Source organism: Calidris pugnax, unplaced genomic scaffold (assembly GCF_001431845.1).
Source record: "Calidris pugnax isolate Ruff unplaced genomic scaffold, ASM143184v1 scaffold13, whole genome shotgun sequence".
In the NCBI taxonomy this organism is placed as follows: domain Eukaryota; kingdom Metazoa; phylum Chordata; class Aves; order Charadriiformes; family Scolopacidae; genus Calidris; species Calidris pugnax.
This window is the reverse complement of record NW_015090810.1, coordinates 176,519-199,597: the sequence shown is the minus strand read 5'-3', so window position 1 is coordinate 199,597 and position 23,079 is coordinate 176,519. Positions and strand designations below refer to the sequence as shown.

Genomic DNA, 23,079 nt, shown 5'->3' with positions numbered 1-23,079 from the left:
GCTGTGTATGGGCCAGGGGTATGACACAGGTCTTCCACCAGCATCTCCTGGAGTCCTGCAATTACTGTGCTTTGAAGAATGTCATCTGCTGTACCCCACACTCCCACTGATCAGCGCAGGCTTCTCCCCTCCTACTCCAGGTGTCTCAGTAACCACCTCCACGGTAGCTCAGGTGCACCCCAAATGACCGTCAGGTATTTGTTTGAGCAAGCTGTAATGTGGCTGAAGGCAGCTGATGCTGTTGACAGGGCCAGCTAGCTGGGCAGGGCAGCCAGGAGTGCCGCAGCTTGCTGGGCACTTTCCAGCCTGGTTCGGCACCATGGGATGCCCTATTATTCCCATGGCTTTGGGGAGATCACAGGGTCCAGAAAAGGCTTTCCCAACCTGACAATAATATTCAGCATAGATTGATCCTAGGAGATGTGATCCTATGAGGGAAGAGCTGGGTAACTGTGAGCCTCCTCTTGTTCTTTCATCCTGCCTCCAGATACCACATCACTTCTTACAAGCCACGGCACTGATTGGTCTAGGGTATATTGACCCTTTCTTTCACCTCCTTCACAAAATGTCCCCCATCCTCCTTCCTTTCCCACCTCAGCAGCCTGTGTCTGCTCCTGCTCTAACAACTTGCACTGGTTCACCCCTGCTAGCCAAGCCAGCAGAGATCTTGCCCTGTCCATCGGTAAAAATTCCTGGCTTTTTCCTGGAGTCTCTGGCACTTAGCTGCAATGAAAGGCAGCCTTGTCCAACGGCAGGGGCTTTTGCCACTTCCCTTCCCCCAATAGTAAAGGGAAAACGCTTACCCCTAAGTGACCTCAGGGACATGTTCTCTTGCAAATCCACAACTCCTGCCACACACACACACATGTTCAAACACAGGTGCCATGCCCCTGGCACAGCCACCCTTGGCTCACTTCTTCCCTCTCCATATGAGCCCTGGGGCCTGACACAGGGGTCTGTCCTTGAGTCCACCTGTGTCACTGCTCCTGCCCATGGCTGCCTCGGCAGTTGGGTCACCTTTCCACAGCGCGCCCCAACTCCTCCCATCCTGCTTTCCCCCAGGGTTGCCAGACTGGGGTTTCCACTGACTTTGGCTGAATGCTGGTACTTCTTGCATGATTCAATCATATCAGGACAATACTTGAGCTTCTGAAACAAGATTGAGAGGTACATTTCATCTCAGCAGCCCAAGTAACTAAAAAGTACATTGGGTTATTCTCCTAAATGAATGAGCTTAATTTTAACCTCTGCTATTTTAAAAGTATGTATTTTAGGTTCTCTGTTCCTTTTCTAGTTTTGGAGTCCTTTCAGTGTAATCAGGATGACTCAGAACTACTGTTTCAAAAATGAAAGTTGGGTTCAAAATGGTATCACTATACCCAGGCGATGGGCTGAGAACAGAAAAAGAAAAGAAAAAAACAACCCACAACACAAAACTCATGATAAGATCCTGAGCTGTCAACATCAAATACTTCAACCTAATTAGAAGACCAGACATGTCTCGCCCAAATGGATATTTGATTTACTGCATACCATCACAAATATATACTCATAGGTTGTTTAATCACTGCTTCTGAAGCAAAGTAGAGACAGTAGTAAGTGCAGGCAGGCACAGTGTGTGCTGCAGATAGGGGTGGAGGTGGGATGTGGATGGAGGTGGGGTGGGGATGGTATGGGGATGGTACAGGGATGGGCAGGAGACAGGAGAGGAATGGGGAGCTGGGCAAGGGGAGAGAGGTGGGGAGGGGGAGGAGGGTGGGGACCTCTTTCTCTTTGTTGATTTTCAACAGAGAAGCCACTGGGAAACACAACGGGAGTCAGGAAGTCTTGTTCCCGTCACCTTTCAGTGACACTTCTTGCATCTTTAGTAACCAAATGACCATAGGGCCAAGCTCTTTGCAGCCCTCCGTGCTAAGGAACGAGGCAGGGTAGTCACACTGGAGTTCCCTTTCATGGAACATCTGCCCAGGCTTACTCCTCACGGTGGGGTCTCAAAGTTTGCAAGCAGCAATGGAAGAAGTAACCCCACAAGAAACACAGTGTTCTGTGGCATTTGTGTCTGCTTGGTTTTAATCCCAGTTTTGCTTTCCTGCCCCTTCCTCAAGTCCACGAAGAGCAGAGGGATGCTGTGGCATAGGTGGGGCGTTTCTGCATCAGGAGGAGGTTGGAGACATGGGCAGGGGCTGGGCATGCAGTGTGGGAGAGGGCTTGGGGTCATGCACAGGGGCTAAATGAAGTAGGAAGAAGGTTTTCCACCCCCCAGGACAGCTAAATGAGAAATTAAATGCCCATGCAAGGTGAGGAAGGCTGGAATGATGCTGGGCTGGGACTGCACTGGGAAGGTGAGCCCCAGCCTCAAGTGAGCCCCCCCTTTCTCCCCTGGGGAAATCCAGGGAGGAGACAGAGAAGGGACAGGCAGTTTTGGCACTGGATCTATGCAACACCAGGCCCCTGCACCTTGGGGGGAAGCAGAGAGGACCCCTGACACGAGGGGGCAGTGGGAGAGCTGAGGGGAACCAGTGGGAAAGGAGCAGCTCCAGTGAGAGACATGGGAGGGAGGAAAGCCCAGCAAAGCACTATTTTCAGTCCATACTGTCAGGCAGGAACTCTTCAGGGACAATATATTTCCCCATCGTGACAGCTCTGGCAGACGATGCAAGTGTGGCTGCTCCAGAGCCCTGCTCAGGGGCTCACTTCCTAATTAGGAAGAGAATTTAAGAAGAATTCTGGAATTTTTGTTGCTGTTTACCAACACCCCGGTGGCCACTTTCCCAGGGCAAAGCAATTCTGCAACCTGGAGACCTTTGGTAAGAACCTGCCAGTGGAAGGCTGATGGGGAAAATGGTGGTACAAGTCGTCACACAAAGGCTCTGTTTGCATACAAAGGGATGCACAGGCTGGAACTCACCAAGGAGACAAACAACCAATGGTTTTTGAAGATTTTTTTGGTGTTTAAAGTAGAATAATGAACTTTATAGAGGAAATGGCCATACTCAGAGTTCAGGAACAGGAGAGACTCAAGAAAATTAGGAGGCAAATGTAGGTAAAATACAGTTCTTTTAAGGAAGGTGCTCTATATACAACCAATAATTAACTTGTGGAACTTACTGCCCCAGCTGCTATTATTGAGGTTGGCAAAGGAATAAGATTTAAAAAGGACCATGAATAATACAAACACCAAGCATTGCACTGAGTAGAATAACAAATTACAAGGGATATAAATCACCATGCTCTAGATCATAAATAACAATAAATTGCCCAGTGATTAGAAGGCAACTTTTGCTAGGGGCAGGTTCCTTAGTAATTGCTCATTTTAGCACTTCTTGCCCTTTTTTTTTTCTCTGAGCCTGTGGTGCCAGCCACTGCCTTAACAAGAGAGATGGGTTTAGATTGCAAGCAGGCATTTTCTGCGTATGGTGTACTTTAGTGAAGAAAGTCAGCTTCTTCTCTTAGATAAGAACTATTTAAGAGGGAGTTTCCCTTGCAGCAATACTACCATAGTGCCTGAAAACCTGCAGTATGCTATTGTTAACCTGTAACATTGGGAAAAAGCTTAAAATAAATAAATTTTGAATTATTTTAATATTTTTAGCCGTCCCAGGTAAATTCCTAGCTTTTGTCATAATGTAGTTTGTTTGGGGCTTTTTACAAAAAAGTCATAAAACAATTTGAAGATAAACACTGTGCTTAGACTATTGTATTTTTGTGGCACCTGCTTTTGGCTGCTCTGTCAGACAAATTGATTTACAGATTGGATAAATGCATGTTGCTTCAGTTGACACACCAGAAAAGCCAGGTTCAAGCTATTTAGATTCCAGCTCCTTGCTAATCGAGATTAATACAGTTCTCTGAGTTAACATTTAATTTCTGGGCTGCCAAAAAGAGTGTAATTTGAAGCAGCTAAGAGACAGTCGTGGAGCTGAGCTGGGTACAAATTGAATCAGGGCTTTCAGAGCGCCTCTCGCTGAAGCACTGCTCCCTGGCTTGATTCCTAGCAGGATGCAGGGCAATGTTACTGGCACAGCTGCTCTACAGAGACATTTTGTTCTGCCTCCCCATCCTGAGGTTTTCCATATGCTTTCTCCACACTCAGTAATTAAGGGCGGGGAGGGGCAGGGGGGAGAGTGCTCAGGTGGCACCACCTCGCTGCCCTGAGGATGAGGAACATGTTCTCGGGTCAGAGGTTTTGTAGCTTAGGCCTGTCTGTATATACAAGTGACTATTCTGCTACCGCTCAGCTCTGCAGGGCATCTCTATGGGGTTTTTGGCCTTTCAGAATGCATAGACCTCAGTCCTTCATATTAATGTGTTTTTTTTCTTATAATGATTCATTACTGCCTTCATCTTCATCAATCAAGGCAATTGCATTACTTTTCTATCTCCCCTCATCCCAGCACACTTCAAAACATTTCACCTTTCCAAGTACCTCTAACCCTTTCCTCAAGCTCAGCTTGCCACCAGAGCAGGGCACAGCTGGCTGAAGCCAAGCTTGGTCACCTCCCCTTCGCTGGGCAGCCACATTGTTGGTACAGTGAAAACCAGACTCCTGCACGACACCAAAGCTGCTCCTAAACTGTCTGCCTATTCTCTGCATGGGAAAGCAAGATCAGTCCTGCCCCAGAGAGGGAGACTAATAATACAGTCTCCACCATTTTGGACCAGCTGCTTTCCTAAAATTAAGTGCACTGGAGTGCCTGGTGTTTCTTCTGAGGAAGTGTTTATAAATGTTAGGCGAGGACTTTACACCACCGGTTATCAGTTTGCAGGATGTGCTAATAAGGCAATGCTCAACTGAGCACATGCATCACTCGTGGTGCACAAGCAAAACCGGTGGCAACATTCATCTCCTCAGAGGGAAGGGTGGGTTTAGATTTGGATAGCAAAGAAACTGGAAAAGATGTACTTACACTAAAGACAGCCTGCATCTTAACTCTGTACTGAGGACTTGATTTTCAGCTTTTCCATAGTTTTTTTCATACCTGCCCTATTTTTCATACACAACACACACGCACACACGTTTGCTGTTTGGAAAGGTGGGATAGTCACGATTCTTTAATGATTTTTTGCAATTCAGGCCAATGCAGTACAGTGATCTCCTAGCACAGCCCTGGCCAGAGTCAGCAGCTGGCTCCTGAGGTCTCGGTGGGAAGGGGACGCACAGGGGAATGGTTGTACTCGTGCACGGTGATCTCCCGGTGCCACCTTATGAATGGACGACGTGCGGCCACCTAGTATTTACCTATGAACCCAAATGTTTAGCAAGAGGCTTTGGTTTGTTTTGCGTAATGTTTCTGTCTCACCACAGGGCACTTATCAGCATTTGCTTGATTATTTGGTGTCAAATAATGGTGTCAAATGGTTCTGCTAACTTTATTCAGCTGGGCTCTTCTCAGGGAAGGACGGCTGTTCCCATCCACCGAGTCCTTGATGGAGCAGTTAAGTCAGCATGGTCCTTTTTCTGGGACTCCAGATAGTGGGAAAGTAGATGAAAAATAATAGAGCTTTGAGACCAAAGGGACAAGACGATTATTGAGGTTAATGATGTCTTGGATTGAATCGACACGATTTCGGCAGATCAGAGGAGGAATTTATGGTACTTGGGAATGAGATTCTGCGCCCACGCAGACAACTGGGCATTCCTCCCACAACGATATTATTTGGCCTGCTGCGTGTAGCACGTAAATCCATGGCTGGTTTTCTGTGCAAGGAATCCCACGTGGGTCCAAAAAGGCTTGTGGCAGTCGTTTCCCTGGCCGGCTCCTCATCTTCCCAGATCTTCAGCTTTCAGCAGCCCTGGGGAAGCATGGGGAGCTGCAGGGTGCACCCGTGCCTACCTGTGCCAGTGTGCGTGGGCACATGGGAGAAGGTGTGTGTAGAGGGTGCAGAGGTTCTGTCTCAAATGTTTTTTGGGGTCTCTTCCCCTCCTCTGCCACTGCTTCTTGCTGCAGCTCCAGAAAATCTGCCTTTTCACTGTAGGCTGAAAGTTATTGGGAATATCGTAGCATTGACAAGTATTGTGAAAAGAAACCTTTCCCATATGGCACAGCCCACTAACTTAAAGCACATAAAGAGACAAAACACCATCCACGGACCAAGTAAAGGGGATGGTTTGAAATTATATAATTAATACTTCCTTTCCCTGTTTTTCAAATGGGTTTTTCTCCATGACAGAGTCCTGTTGGAAAAAGACTTGCTTCAGCTATTGATTGCAAACAGATTACCCAAAAATGCTCGGTTGTTTGTTTGTTTGCAGACGGAATCTTGTTCTTCCCCCAGAGAATAGGTAAACTGGAAAACAGCTCACGATGACTATTTGCTCATCCTCATTTAAGGCCTGTAATTGATACGCTAAATGACGTGATACGTTCCTATTCCCTTGGTGCTGTGATTAGATGACTGGATCTCTTTTAAACAGAAGAATAATGAAATAATGACTAGTGAATAATATATCCTTGTTTGCATGCTAATACTCTGCTGAATATCAGGTGCAGTATAAAAAGTGGCTATTCCCCAAACAATTTGCTCAAACAAAACCCTTGTTCTGAATTCAAACACTGTTTCTGCCATATCCAGTCATCTGTAGCCGGAGGCTTTGCAGAGAAAGTGTGTTTCAAGGAGTGATTTAAATGAAAATGGGCGGCTGCTTGGATCATAAAAGAGGGAAGGAGTTCCAAGAATGAGGAACAGTGAGGAAAAAGGACCAAAATCATAAAATGTAAATTCATGCTTTTAGGAATCGTTCACTACTTTTCAGACAAAAGGAACTGCTTATCCTCCACTTGCTGGGAAGCGCGTTCCCGGCTCTGGGAGAAGGGGAGGTTGTGAGTTTGGTGGGAAGACGGTCAGTATTGTAAAGGGGGAGCTCCAACCCCAGCATGTGCTGCCTTGTCATCCCTGGGTTCGGGCCGTGCCTGAAGCCCCGTGCTGCTGGCAGGCCAAGGAAAGGCTCCTGTCCAAGCCCACAGGCCTTCGCCTCTTCAGCAGAAGGACATGAATTCTGCCCCAGCGGGGCCTGTGAGGATGATGGAGACTAAGGAGGATCATGACTTTTTACAAGTGTTAGTGAGCATGTTGGTGTGCACGAGCGCCACGTGTGTAGGTAGCAGATAGGATATGCCTATGGAATGTGGGTGCGTGTGTGTATAAAGCCTCAGATTGACAATTGAAGTTGGTTTCTAAGAAACAGTTTGTTTCTAACACAGTTTGGTGGTGTGATAAGCCTGTCTCTGATGATAAGCCTGAAGAGTTAAAATTGTCGCATGCTGTGCAAAGAATTTTTATATCGTTATATTAATCTTAAATTAATTTTAATAACTTTATTAGATTTACTTAGGTATCTGCTTTGTTTGCTTGATTGGATTACCCATTATGAGGACTAGATTTCCCTCAAACGTGATGATACGCATGTTGCTATAGCTACCCTGGTTCTGGCTATTTTTTCTGTAAAGCAGGAGTTCTGAACAGCCTTCCTGTTCCAGCATCTGAAACAGTTTACCCATAATTTTTGTATTCACGTGTATCTTGCATTTAGGATATTGGGAGTGTTTCATTTGCCTTTCCAGAAACAGTAAGGACCTTCATCTGAGGACACTAAAACTTCACTTAGGTACAGGAGGGGACAAAAGGTTTTTGAGCTCTTTGAAATTAACAACTCACTGAAGGGACAGTGAGGAAAGCCTGGGGAAGGAGAAAGCCTTCCTCTGCAAGAGGAAACTAGCAGAAAAGTAAGGAGAAAAGGGCAAAAACTAAAATGCAGCAGAGATATAAAAGCTCAATGGGCAGGCAACTATTGATAAGGCGCCATCCCCTAAGAAATCCTAGAGATGGGGAAAACATGTACAGGTTTTTTTGTGTGCTCTCTTGCTGGTGGAGGACATCACTGGAACTTGCTTCCTACCAGGACCAGGGGAGAAATTGGACCTGAGGTTCCATTTCTCTGTGCGAAGCCTCAGCAGAAAGAATCATCTGGAGTTGTTCTCTGTATATCAAGGGTCTAATACTGTCTTTGTAGAGTGGTCCAGGTGCACACTGCAGTCCACTTTCCCAGCAACCCTCTGACACTTGTGTTCAGGTGAGACTCTAGGGGAGCATGGAGGGACATGCAGGCAGGTGGGTGAAGGAAGATATGAAAATGTTTTGTGACTCTCGTGCAGACAGGACAGACAAAATTTTACTGCCTTGGCAACTACTATCTACCCCATCTGCCCTTGTGGCCACAAATCATATCTAAGAAATCCTTCATGCATGGTTCATGATGATGCCTCACCTAGAAGCAAACACAATTTATAGCTCAGGGTTTCTTATGCAATGTGGATACTAACAGGTTGACTGAGAAATATGGTAGAGTCGGTGGCACAAATGCAGAGTGTGGGGTCAGAAGGTGCACCAGACTTTCCCTATTTGTTCTTGACAAGCTGTGTAGACATAGCCTAGAATTATCACCATCCTCTACTCCGTTGACATCTCTGGTATTTCCTCCAGGCCCTGCAACTGGCAGCACTGGATTCTTATTTTACCTGGCATCTGTTGTTTCCTGCAGACCAAATGGTAGCCACTGTGTCTCATACGCTTTAATATCATATTAGCAAAGCCCCAAAATATGTTCGAACACTGGGAATGTGGTTTCCTAAGGTTACATGTTGCCAACTATTTTAAAGTGCAATTCAAGGTTTTTGAGTGAGGCAAACAAAGCAGGGGGGAGAAGACGTTTCTACTCAAGTAGGAGTTTTTAGCTTTCAGCCTGCCTGAGAATCCTTGAAGTTGGTTCAACAAATAGGGAAGAAAGAGTTGGCTCGGCAAGGCATGCCCTACAGTGACTGACCGCCTCACCTCAAGCAGCCCCAACTGTTTGGACTGAGGAACTGACATTTAACCTTGATTTCACATTTCGTGGAATGTCAAGTCCAAAGGCTTTTATTATCCAACAGTTTGTCTCAGCAGAAGGGTGTGACTCTTTGCAGAAACTGAGATTTCAGACTTGACAAGTATCAAGTTACACTCTTATCGCGCATTGAATTACTTTACGATTTCTAATAGCACAGGGTAGCCTGCCCAGGATGTGCAGGCAAATCTCACCATTCATCAGCAAATAATATGAATGTGACCTTATGTTCCTCGAATGAGCTGTAGATACAGTTCACATTTCCCTGACCCCATCTGTCGCCCATCTTGTCTCTCCTGAGACCTCTCCCAGCTCCCTAAGGGCACCCTTTCCAAGAAATAGGCAGGTCTTTTCACTTCTTTCTCAGTTACAAGCTAATGATCTCCTTACTTCCATCTCCAGGCTATTACCTTCATGCCAGCTGGGCACGATGCTTGCCCTTTACCCGCTGTGGGACCGCCGCCTGGAATTCAACTCAGGCTTTGGATAGGCATAACTGAAATAGCCCCCTTCCGTGGAGAGCCTGGTTACACTTTGGGCTCAGGGTCTCTGCATGCCAGTTTCTGCAAACGACAATTTCCTCTCTTTCTTCTTCAGGTCACTCTCTTTCAGTTGCTCTCCTCTAAGCTTTGGCAAACAACCCTGCTGAGGGGAGAGGAGCACGGACTGAAGAGTCACCTTGAAGCTGTAAATCTGTTTGAGGGGATGCTGCTTAATTAGGGCACTGTTTTGATCTTTCCTACACCTTTTTTTAGCAACCACTCATGATCTAATGTTAATCATTCTGATAAAGATACTCTGCCACACAGATACACTGAGGTTATATGATATGCAGCTCATATACATATTAAAGTTTGAACTTTGTGCTAAGAAGCTAGTGATCAAGTTATCCACGTCAAGGACACCTTGACCCGGTAACCTTAATAGAGACAACTTCCTTTTTACCACGGGCAGGATGCAGAGGGCTGTGCTCATGTGCCAGTTCCTAATAATCTTAAAGTGGTGCTGTGCCCAGGCATCACTATTTCTCCTTGATCTCCTCCAGGCACAATCTTGGTGACCACCTGCCACTCGACTTAGTCAAATGCCTTCTGGATATCAAGAATCAAAGTATATGGGAGATGCTATGCATCAAGAATCGGTAACCTGCAAAATGTAGCAGAGACTGACTTCTGTAATCCCTTCTGGGCAGACACATCTTCATCAAAGCATGTGAAAATTAATGTTAAGAAAGAAGTGGTGCTTTTCCCAGCCACTGATGACCTTTTGTCTAAAGAGCGATTGCCTTCCCTTCTTTATCCATGACAATTTCATGTTCACTTCTGTCCTTCTCTCCCCCACTGGCAGTTTTTCCTTTGAAACCAGTTGATCTCACTGTTACCCTCTTTTTTTTTCCCTTGTACATGCAGCCTTGTAGTACAGAGCACCTCTCTTTTATGCTCAGGAGAGAATCCTTGAATAAGAAAGGATTAAAAATCCTGACCTTCCACTTATCTAGCTCCATGGATTTTTATCTGTTTATACTGGTGGGGTCTCCAGCACGACGTATCTGCTATGTGTTCAAAGACTTTGCTCATCTTGGACCTTGCTTTGTAATCTATATTTTGAGAACTAGCACTTCGGCATTATCAAGAAACTTTGCTTAAATAGGGAAATACGATTTATTTTTAACTGCAACAGTAGGGGCTATTCAACACTAAACTGTTTAAGAGTGAATTGTTTACCTTAAGTTTTAGAAACAAAGAAAGATATTCTTCATATTTTATTAAAGTAGCCCAAAATAGCAAAATAATAACATCTAATTACACTGGGATACACTGAACTCCCAGCACACTTGTTTAATCAAAAGTAAATGTTGTATCTGCAGAAGTTTTTTAACAACGTGTTATGACTACAGCATGTCATATAATATGTTATTAAACACAATTGAGAAAGTAATATAAAAACATCTCTCCTGTAGGACAATGATATTTTAACACAAATATCTTTCTATATTACCAGTGTGCTACGGAAAAAATGAAAAACTATAACCAATATGACTGAATTATCTAATGTTTTATCTCCTTCTATTTTCAAATTTGGCTATGGCATCTTTCAACTTTCAACTACTGACTGCTCAGTACAGTATTTGAGGTACCCAAAGACATATTATATAATTTCTTTATATAATTGGTTCCAGCAATATGCTGAGTGTTGTTTGAAGCACGGTGATAAAAACAGCTCTCGCTGCAAATTATTTGCAGTCTAGATAGATGCATGGGCCTGTTGCCTCACAGCATGAAAGCTCAGGGTACAAACAGCCTTTAAGGATCGCCCTGGTTTCCAGAAATTTCACTTGGTACTAGCAAGTTGACCATGCACCTTTTGCCCAAAGTCTCCATCACAGACAGCAGTATACATGGAGTTACCTTCCACTCTGTCTATCTGAATTCTTCAGTTACCCTCAGTCTCTTGCTGATGGGCTCCAGAACTGGACAAAGGTGGTTTTGGTTAAAATTCACCTCATCTCTGGTTCTTGCACACCAGAATGCAGGAGTTTGCCTGCTCAGGAGCAAGGCAAGGGACATTCTCCAGCCCTTATACCAGTAAGGAAAAATCTGTGTAGACCGTCAGGGGGGCGGATGGTCCCTGCCTCACAAAAGGAGTCTTCTGATAAGCACAATGAATCATATAAAACACAGTAACATGATGGTCGTTAATTAAACCATTATGCAAAAAAGGGGTTGCTTCAGCAATTTACTTGCATCAGGCATTTCTAGAATATATGCTGTCCCACCCAGATTTTTCCTGAGCTGCGATCTCTGGACATGTCTCTGTTACCAGCTGTGCAAGGGTGACAGCATTTGTCATGTGGGGAATCAGAAGCAGATGAGAGGGAGGTGATGTCTGCAAGGCAGCTTCAGCAGGTCGCAGTACCTCACACTCCACCACCAGCAAGCAGGTGCTCTGCATGAAGCACAGCTTTGGCATCGCTGCTGCTTTATTCTTACATGAACCAAGAATCATCTGGCCCTCGCCAGCTATCGCTCTCTCCAAACAATGTTTAATTTATTGGATTGTTTCATTTATCACAACCACAAGGGTGCTTTAAAGCTTGAATGTGTTATGTCACTAAGAAATGCATGCTCAGAGAGGGTGAGCTCTCCTGCTGTTGCTGTCATTACTACGGTCGTTAAATAAGATGGTGGGAGCATTAAATGTTCCCCTAATCATTGCATCATATCTTGTTTGGGTTAGGGCAAAATGCTTTATGGGCTAGTCGCCGTTCCAAAAAGTGTCAGAAATTAATCATCTGCTGTCTCACTGTGGTCTGGGGACACTGACCCTAAGGAAAACAAACCACAAATCACCTTTCCATCAACGTTCGTGGCTGCTGAGCTCTATGGCTCTGATTGCCCATGTGCTGATAAGAGAAGTGGGCCTGACACCCCTGGCATTCCTAGAGGAGTCCTCCACCTTGGAAGGACTGATAAACACACAACCCAAACATCCGCCCATTGTCCTTGTCCCATCAGGAAAGAGGACCCAAAGAAAAGGCTAGTTTTCTTGAAGGCACTGCCCAAAAGCTGAAGATGAGACCATATTGTTTTCAGATGGTAGCTTTCCAGGGGGAGCCAGCATGGGTTTTATCTGGCCAACTGCCTCAAAATGAGTTGCTCTAAATCAGTCTCCTGGAATCCAGGCAATGTAAACCTTTCCTGTCCCCAGCACATGCCAGCATTCACAGCTGCTGAGATGTGGGCATACTCCTGCCTCCCAAAAATAAATCGTGACCATAGCCGATATACCCAGCCCTGCGCCCGAGGCTGCAACTGTCCTAGGGGCCAGCTGTGGAGAATGCAAGGCACTTAGACAATTAGGAAATGCTAGCTATAGAAGGGAAGAGAACACAGCAAAATGTTTTTCATAACTTGTGAGCTGAGAACGCAGGGAGACAATAGATACAAGTTAAGACAGGGCAAGAGCTGAGGTGGACAGAATAAAAGGATTTTGGATGGTGGAAAGCACTGGTGCTTTGACCTACCTCCAGACCATTGCCCGTGTCTTCTCTGGACGGCTTTGATGGGGCTGCGCTGAATCACACCACTCAGGGACTCTGACTTATGGGGTCACACTGACTGGGAAGGTTTGTGCAATAAGGTCTCAGTCCTTACAAGAGCTGAGAGAAGCATGGCAGAGCGGCACCCTGCTACAGCCAGGGAAAGTGCCAAGTAATGTAAAATGCACACTGGAGTGTCCCATCATCTCTAATGTGGTGGATGGTCTAGTGACTTCCATTGATGAGGCATTGGAACTTAGGAAAAATGAACAGGTAGTGAATAGTGATTTCAAATGGACATGGCTCAAACTCTGAATGTGGTAAGAACTGCCTAGTATCTTGAAGAACATTTCAACATTCAGCCCTTTCTATCCTTCTGATCCCAAGAGGTAGACTGATTGCCAGACTCCCGTTTTATACTGGTAAGGACTGAATCTGCTCAGCACCTCGCAAAGGCAGGTCCTGTGGCTATTTATGAGGAACATTTGCATTTAGTGATGATCTTAACCACTAGCTGAAAGAACACTGCAGTCTGCCATAGTCCCAAACGCACCAGATAAAAATGATAGTAAAAGAAGATGACATGCTGGGACTGGCTGTGTTTAAATTCTCAGTTCTCCAACAGGAAGGAAATCTGCATAAAATACAGCTTATAAAAAAATAATATATCCTACAAGAATAGCCTAGACACCTTTTGTAAAAGACAAATGGTTTAATTATAAACTGATGCTGTTCAGAATAGAATTCTCCTATCTTTACTACTGTGATTCTTGGAGCTTAGGGTCTGTGGTTATTCTTTTTAATTTCCATTTTGGGGGGAAGATAACTCTGTTCACAGAGGAAACAGAAAAGAAATGAGGTCAGGGAATTTAAGAGAAGACATCACACAGCAGCTTCCATCCTCCTCCCAGTCATGAAATAAATTAAGTAATAGCTCCTCTACACTCAGTGTTCACCTTTCTGAGTTGGGGATGAGACTTAGAGGGACAAGACTACAGGAAACTCTGCTTCCCTTTAAAGTAAAGAAAATGACAGGGCAGGTTGCGAATTGCTGACACAGGCAGCAACTTGCTGCTCGGATAAAAAAGACATGGTCAAAATGTGCTGCATAGAGATCGTCAAAGGGGTGATTAGTCAGTTTATGAACTGCCTGAAATCTAAAGGCCGTGTTCGATGATGTGCCCCCTTTCACGTGTGCCCTGCTGTCTGACTTTTCCCAGACTGGTTGCCTAACCACGTAAAGCACTTTTGATTTTTCCCCACACCTAGGCTACATAATTGGCAGCCAGTAAAAACTTCCTGAGACAATAAACCAAAACTCCATTTCCAAATGGCATAACCATTAAGCATAACCAAGGGTCCTGGGAGAAGAATTTAATTTGACTGCATATACTTAAATCCATAGTCTGTTTAAAACCTGACTTTCAACCACAAAAGTAAGCTTTAAAATATTTATAAGTGGGAAGACCCCATCCTAGTATTATATGTACCAAAGGGCTGTGTCACTTGAGATGTGATGTGTACTGTTATTTATACATTTGGAAATCAAGTTTAGATCAGGAAAAATGGAGCCATTTAAATCAACAGCAGCATCTGCCTGTTTTTCCTGGGTGTAAGTGGCTGCATTAACACAGTCTGCTGTAAGGAAATTGTTCAGTTCACTGCCACTCAAAGGCTATGGCACCTTGTCTTACATTTGGTGTTGTCAGTAACTTTGAGTTCACCATTTCTTTAGGCTTCTCCTCACTTCACAAATAGGTTGCTCTATGAGGGTATGAGGGACTCATTCACTGAAACACCTTAGCCCCTGAGGATAAGGAGTCAGGCTGATCAGCTCTTATCTGGATGGAGGGACAGAAACAAGAGGGTAACATTGCCCATGTATGCCATACTGTCCAGGCTGAAACGTAAGACTGCACAAAGCAGGAGGACGTACTGTGAGCCTTGTGTTCACATGTGAATTAGGATTATATCACCATAAATTATTATGGCTTTCTTTTTTTGTAGTTATGACAGACATAGATATGAATACACAGGACAACACAGGTCACTGAGTTTCTCTGCATGTGTACGTCATAGATGTTCAGCTCCAAAATGTCCAAAGATTCTCCATTTCCTCTTGCACCATCTGCAACATCCTTGAACAAGCGCAAAAGCCTTTTAGTTAAAAACTAAAATAAAAGCTTAGATTCTGCAAGAGGCGGAACAAAGACGACCCTGATCATGGGGTTGAATTTCTAGCACAGATGCTCATCTTGGCTTCATTTCAGGAGGCTCTGAGTGTACCATGCAATTAGGCAAACTCTTTCCCATCACATCCCGGCACTGGAGCTCCACTGACTTGTGTCAGACATAGATGATGCTCTGACCCTGCGGTCCAGCAGCCTCCTTTGAACTCAACAAAACTAAAGCGTGGCACTTTGCTTGTTCTCTCTGCTGTAGTTTTAGGAAAGATAAATTTTGAAGCGGACAAGAGTAAATAGCACCATTTTGGTGTTGCTCTGGATCTGGTAGCTGCTCTTTGCTTCTGTGCTAAACAGCTGAAGTCTCATGGGATGGCTTCTGAGACGCAGAAGCTGGGAGCTGAACACAGCAAACTGGATTGGCAGGTGGCTTGGGAGTTTTTGTCCCTTCCTAAACTGGGACAACACTGGAGAATACAATAGACATCCTATTTCCCTCAGCAGTAATCACATTCCCATGTAGGGGCAAAGCTATTCAGCCCTTCAGCATTCATACTATATTCAGTCAGGAAACACATTATTGCCTCATAAAAGGGGACACCTGTCTCATTGTCCATTAAATATTAACAGCAGCACCATAGAAATGAACTGTAATAGTTTTATTATAGTAATGTTCTGGGTAAATCTTATTACGGTGTAGCGCGGATGTCAACAAACAGAAAGAAAGTACGAAAATGTTAATTTTATACAAAAAATTGCCGACTGGTGTAATTTGGATGCCACTGAACCCTTCTGGCAGAGGTAACAGCATCAAATGCTCCTTCAGCCCTTCGTGCTGTAGAAATGGTGACACTTGTCGCTTCCCAAGTATCTCTTTTATCAGTAGATATCAAAGCATTTGTCTGGGGCTGCAAAGAGCCTCGGCAGCCGTGCTTCTGCCGCAGGGGAAACCGAGGTACAGTGGGCACCTGGAGCTGGTTGCATCAGCCTGCAGAAAAGCGGTGCAGAAATAGGCCCCACACCCTCTCTTATCCACTTAGTGCTGCTTGCTATATAAAGGACTGCACGCCGCCTCTGCCGGCGATTTATATCCCGGGCAAATCTCCTTAGCTCTGCTGCCTGGCTCCTGAACTCCAGCTGCAGAGCACATCAAAGGAGGGGTCTCGGAGCCTTGCTTAAAACAAAAATGCCATGTACTTTGCGCTTCCTTCTCTTCAGCCCAGGCAGGAAGCGACAGCACAGAAATACCGTGCCAGGGGCTATTCCTGACCCACAACATCCCTCTTTCCTTGTGGATAAGGTTCCAGAAGCCTCCGGATCAGGCTGGGAGTCTCCAGAGTACTGGCTTTCTCTGGGGGCTTTCCAGTCGGTCCCGGGTTTAGCGGAGCTGGGAAATCTGCAAGAATAGCTTTTGTCCCACCACTGCTTTATTCCTGTTTCCCAGCCTCGCTGAAACAAAAGAGGCACGGGCAAGGTTTTTGGGTGGTGCAGATGAACAAGACTTTCCTGGAATGAATAAAAAGGTCAAGTTTTGTTCCCGGCACAACTCCTGCACATTTCTAGCCCGTGGGCCCTTGCCTGGGCACAGCCGCTTTTTGCTCAAAAGCCACCCATTGCCTTTTCACCCAGCTTTAGTCCTTTGTACGGCAATTTATTTAAAACACCCGAGCAGATAAAGGGTTTATGCTAATTTTGTGGACCCAAATCAGTAGTAAATGCCATAGACATGAAAGACAGAAAACTACCAAAGACTCAGTTTGGGGGTTTCTTCATGTTTCTCAAACAATTCCAGAAAGCAAAGCTTTCAGACTAGGGGGAGTTATCCTGGGCCACATTAAACTGTCCTTCCTGTGTTCTGCTTACTCCAGTGGTATCCAAATGGTGCAGCCTGGAATAAGATAAAAATTGAGCTGAGAAACAGTGACTTCAGTTGAAATTTGTAAGTTCATAAACCAGTTAATAAATTACAAATTATCCCAAATAATTGGCAATAAAATCTTACCTATACAATATCTTCCTACACCATCTGTATGTTATCTCCTAAAAAAAAAAAAAAATCGGCACCACTTTTAGAAATAAGGCAGAGAAGTCTGTATTTAATATTAGTGTTATTTTTCATGTGACTCAGTCTGTAATAAATTCAGCCTTTTGTCATACTATGCATCTACCATACAGGCCTTCAGGAGGGTAAAAAAAATTATAGTAAGTTCTGGAAAGAAAAAAGGTGCCTGCTGTAGGTTTTCCATATGTGGTAACAGTCCTTAAAGGGAAGGAATATGGAAGGACTATGTAACTGTCTAGTGTCTATTTCTTGCCTTGCTGGAGTTTATGCCCAGGTATAGTCCCAGACTAAACAGTGTGTGGGAAGTGGAAGGAAAGAGGGAATTCCACCTTTAAGGTAAGGATGTGTTCCTTAGAGATTTGGGGAGGGAAGTAGAGGGCGTATGAGTTGACAACACTTGGTATTTGAAGCTGATGAGGGGTTTGTCAGACCCCGTTCTAGGACAGATGCTCAGAGATTTTGCTTTTTTCTTCGTAGGCTCACAGTATTTGTTCCTTTAAAATATTTATCTGATCTGAAATTATAAGAGGTGGTTGGTTTACTGGCTGGTGGTTGCTTGGTTTTTTTTGCTAATTGCTTTTGAATGTTACCCGTTACCCGTTAAACTTTTTCAGTGATCTAGTCCAGGTGCTACAATTATGCAGTATAACCCAGCATGATAAAGCCAGTAAATACCCAGAGCAAACAACTTGCAGAGTAACTACAGGCAGACACACCACTCACCCAAGCCAGCTAGCAAATCTTTGCACAAACAACATTTACAGGCAAAAGTAGGAAAGATTTCATCCCTGGTGTACAGTCCAGAGAAAAGACAGAATGTGACAGAAATTTATGCAATTCTGTCTTCAATGATCTTAGTAACTTTGCTTCCAATATAAGTTATTTATACATTATTTACTGAACTTGTCCTTAAAGGAGAACTTGAACCCATCAAGTACATTCTGTACCTTAGAGAGTTTATATTCTGTCATTAAAAAACAGTATTAATGGATACTACAGTGTTTCAGATCATAAATTTCACTTCTGGATTAATGAGGAGCATGTATCAATGTTCTATTATACTTGAATAGACAAATTTAAAAGGGTTTTCTTTCCACGCAAGATCAGTGTCGCATTTAATGCCACAAAGGTCTCACAGGTGTCAAAACCCAACTTCTTTAATTTCTGTAAAAGCTGTTGCTTAATGAGTTATTTATATGTAGTTAGGAAGACAAAAAAAGGATACTATGGAGCTGAGTTCTATGTAACTACTCTGAGGCTGAAAAATGTAAACAAATAAAAAAATAGAAGCAATAATCCAGTTCAGTTGTGTCTAATGGCAGATAATGCTGGTGATTAGTACTGTAATATGTTCTGCCTTCTTATCTGGAAAGACTACAAATAATAACTAACTACTGATAAAAATAACAATTCCCTTCATGGACTCGCTTTTTCCCCTCCAACTATGCGTGGACTCTGTGAATAAGAGCCCTGTGATGATGATGACTTCTGAGTAACTTATGTGTTGTCTTAGAATAAATTTTTAATTTATGACTGTGTTGATTACCCGGGCTGAAGGGGGAAAAGCTCGGAGCTCCCAAACCTCCACCTCCTCTGCTTTTTCATCCTCCGATGTTTTATTTTCCCAGCAGTCCAGCTGTACTCTCCTCATACTGTGTGTATTGTCAGGATTATCTGCAGCCCTGTGAACTATAAACACGGCTCACTGCAGCCCAGCTAACGGAGTGGCAGAGGGCCAAGAAGGAAAATTGTCCTCTCCGTCTGAGAGGCATCTGGAAAAACGAACCCAGGAAGGGTTTCTCCCTCACTCTGCTGGAAGATCTCTGACACCACAGTGACAAAGTAAAGAAAGTCCTCCCCAAAATAACAGAGCAGTTGTTTCTGGGTGATGGGATACTCCCAAGTAATTGTGATGGCTTTTTTTTTCTTTTTTTATATAGTGAAAGACGGTCTTGTCCCCATTTGTCACTGAAGGTAGGGATGTTCTTCAGCAACACATTTTCAGAGTCCAAAAAGCAGAACTCGGAGCACTCAGTTTCCAGTCGCTATGAATTTGGGGTAACAGAGTCCCCCGATGTCTTGGGTTCATCCCATGTGAACATGGAAAGCAAGTCCTTCCCCTGGTTTGTAATGTGTCCTTGTAGCTGTAACGCCCAGTGCTGAGCTTACTGCTATGGCGAAGGGTTTTATTTTGCTGAAGTCTACCTGAAGAGTAAGGATAAGGGCCACAAGGGTTTAAAATCATTTAGCACCCCAGTGGAAAACTAGCTTTCTTTAAAATTAATGGGTAGTAGAGGCCGAAGTGGGAATTTAAAATACAAAGAGCTCTCTGCATCTGTGTCTGTGGCGCTACTGATATAACAAGGAGTACCAGGGCTAGTCCCTAATTAAAAGAGAGTAGTTGTCTGATTAATGGGCAGCACCAGATGGCATCAACGGCGGTGCCTTTTTTAGTTTTACTTAGACCTTCTTCAAAAAATGCTTATTTCAGGCTGTGGTGAAGTTCTCTTCCGGGGAGTATCACCTATAAATGGATGCTCCCTCCGTGAATTCCTCAGGTGCCTGGGAAGCAGCGTGCAGAATAGAGCAGCTTATCAACCTTAACGGCAGCTCTCATTAACGCTCCAACCGTATTTTCACTTCCTTACATCACATCACACCACACTACTTTACAGTTTGGTGAAGGAGAGAGAAGGGCTTCGTCTCCAGCCCTGGCTCCCGATGTGCTGCGCAGCCAGGCAGACTCTGGAGCCAGCAGTGTGGGAGCACGTGTGGGAGTCTGATCTCCAGCAACCCCTGGCATATATCTAAACTTTAGACTAGATTAAAGGTCAAACTTTGCTTCTCTCTCTTTTTTTTTTTTTTTTTGACTCAGAGAGCCAATGTCCTTGGGCAAGCAAGCTATTATGTTTTATTTCATCAGTTAGTGGAAAGCAGCTGTACTGCTTAGCATAACTAACGAGGAGGTCAGACACTAATGCTTTGTATACAATAGCATTATATGCAGCACTAAGGCAAATGATCGCCCATTAAAACAGTATCTTGTATAAAAGAAGGGGAAAATCCCCCTCCCTTTGAAGAAAAAAATCAGAATGGAGTGCTTCCTTTTAGTTATCGCAAAAAACAGGACCCCTCAGGTCCTTCAAGGCCAGAAAATCATTTACCAAAAAATATTGGGGAGGTAATCCACACCGATACTCACTACTGATTACTGAAAATTTGGAACTGACTGTTGCAAATATACATGAAAAATATCCGTGCAGAAGGAAGGCGGTTGTTCACAGTGCTGTAATTACTACCTGTGCTCCTTTTGGCTGGGATACAGTTAATTATCTTCATAATAGGGCTTCGTTTTGGATTTGTGCTGAAAACAGGGATGTTTGAGTTATTGCTGAGCAGTGCTTACACAGTCAAGGCCTTTTCTGCTCCTCACACCACCCCACCAGGGAGGTTGGGGATGCACAAGAAGTTAGGAGGGGACACCGCTGGAACCCCAGCTGACCAAAGGGACGTTCCATGTCATGTGATGTCATGCTCAGCATATAAAGCTGGGGGAAGAAGAAGAAAGGGGAGGGACAATTGGAGTGATGGTGTTTGTCTTCCCAAGCAAGCATTATGCATGTCAGAGCCCTGCTTTCCTGGAGATGGCCTACAACAATTATCTGTTCCAACTGCCTGAACAATTCAGGGCTGACCAGGTTAAAGTACATTATTAAGGGCATTGTCCAAATGCTTCTTAAACACCAACAGGCTTGGGGCATCAACTACTTCTCTTGGAAGCCTGTTCCAGTGTCTGACCACCATCTTGGTAAAGAAATGTTTCCTAATGTCCAGTCTGAACCTCCCTGGCATAGCTTTGAACCATTGTCTAATTTGTCTCTGATCTTTTTTACCAAAGGCGGCAAAATTGAGGATTCATGAGCAGCTGTCTGATTGAATCCACTGAGGAGATAATACTCAGGCCCCATGAAAGGCCTCTGGCTCACTACCCTGAGCATCTTTATCTTTTTACAGTGATGGCAGACTATAACACAAACTGGTTTTCAGATGTCCCTTTACTTAAGAAAGCTGTTTCTGTCTTTGCTGTAAATGTGACACCTGAGGACTGTTCTGCCAGACTTTCTCATGCTGACTAGTAATCTGCTGCTGCGCAAAGGTGTCCAACAGAACGGGAGGACACCAGGTTCCCAACACATGAAGGTTACAGCACGTACACAAAACCAGTCTGGAGCCTTGCTCTGTGGGAACGCTCTGCACCAAATGACAGGCAGCACCTTACTCCATTTACAGTTTCACTAATTTTGGTGAGGAAATGCCCAGTGCAATATTGATCAGTGCATCTGATCTGAAAAGACCTGGTCCTGCATAAAAATGTTAGGGCCCTATGCAAGAAGGCGTATTAATATATTAATTCTTCTGAAATAGTCCATTTTATACATTTTGCTTGTATGTATCAGATGGTACTAGTTGGACATGAAACAAGCTGTCTAAAAGTAAGGAATCTAGTCCTGTCGAGTCTGTAGGGGAGGTCATCCCATCCTAAGGTCGTCATTGACTATAGAGGCAATTTAAACAGTCATTTTGGATTTGACACCTAGCCTTTGGGTGGCCAAAGCTGGTTGAGATATATCCCCTCCATCCTGTCAGTAGTATTTTACACACACACACAAACATTTTTGTATGTAAATATGTTTTATATATTTTAACGTATTTAAGTTATCTATATGGTTTTTAGATATATATATACTTCAGCATTTACTGAAATCCATATAATAAGCTATTTCCCATGTAGTACACTACTGCAAGTATGGGTATACCTGGCAAAACGTTTAATGGTGTTAACACATTTAATGGTGTTCCACTTGTTTTTTTTCTGATTCTCCTTTTGATTTACGGAAAGTTACTTGGTACTTAGAAGTAAAAGAATAAATAAAATTAAATTAAATTAAATTGAATTTTAAAAATGTTAACTAGTGCTGACTGGCTTTGCAAAGGGCCACAAAGACATAAACCTTAAGCCACACAGGCAGGAAGGTTACTGTCTCCCTCTCCCCAGTGAGGGGAAGGTGGGCAGGTTTTTTATTTCACTTTCGCATCTGTGTTACCCTGACTTCTGCTCACCATGGCTAGGACACCAGCTCGAATGGAAGGACCATCTGGAAGGAAATATACTTGCCATGGTGTGCTTTTTACATAAGAAACACACTTCTTTTTCATGGCTGTTTTGACATGGCAGTGACTGCCTTGGAGACTGCAGAGTCAAGCTGGAGCTTGGGTTGTGGGGTTTTTTGTTGTTGAAGTCTAGAATATTAGTTAAAATCTCCAGGCACATTTTTCAGTGCACTGAAGAGACAGGCTAATGCTTTAACCTAAGATACAACATTAATAATATCCTTATGGCTGGCTCTTGGACTCTCTTCTCATGCAGACAAATGCTACCCACACATTCCTTCACCCGACACACAGACAGTCATAACTTGGCGATTAGCGTGGTTCCAAGGCCTACTGAGATAAAACAGAGAGAAGCTCCACATTGCTTTATATAGCCTAATAACTTGAAGCAAGTTTGAAATGCAAAGAAAGCTGTGGGAAGGGTTATTTCTAATGAACAGCTCTCTGTCAGAGATAACAGCAAGGAGCACAAGTGACGGACGGCACAAGCAGAAGACAGAATGTAGGAGAACTAGGGAGGAATCTGAAGCACAACCAACCAAAGAAATAAAGGCAATTTATAAATTCTCAGCTGATTCTGCCATCTCTGAGACGTGACTAATGCGCAGACAATGACAGCATGTGGATGTCTCCGGGAGAAAGAAAATGGTGCTGGGAGGAGAAGCAGAGTTTGTAATTTCTAAACTGAAAGACAGCAATGTCTGTTTCTTTTTTTTTTTTTTTTTTTAATTAAACATCATTA

The 23,079-nt window shown here is 44.0% G+C and overlaps 1 protein-coding gene across 1 annotated transcript in view; it reads left to right on the top strand.

Annotated features, from left to right (window-relative positions):
• Positions 1 to 19,145: 19,145 nt before the first annotated feature.
• LOC106885907 (testis-expressed sequence 10 protein homolog) overlaps positions 19,146 to 23,079 on the top strand; it is a 15,110-nt gene continuing 11,176 nt past the window's right edge. Inside the window, exon 1 of the mRNA XM_014938429.1 lies at positions 19,146 to 19,288. Within this exon, the coding sequence (XP_014793915.1) occupies positions 19,146 to 19,288 (143 nt within the window). The remainder of the gene's footprint in view (positions 19,289 to 23,079) is intronic.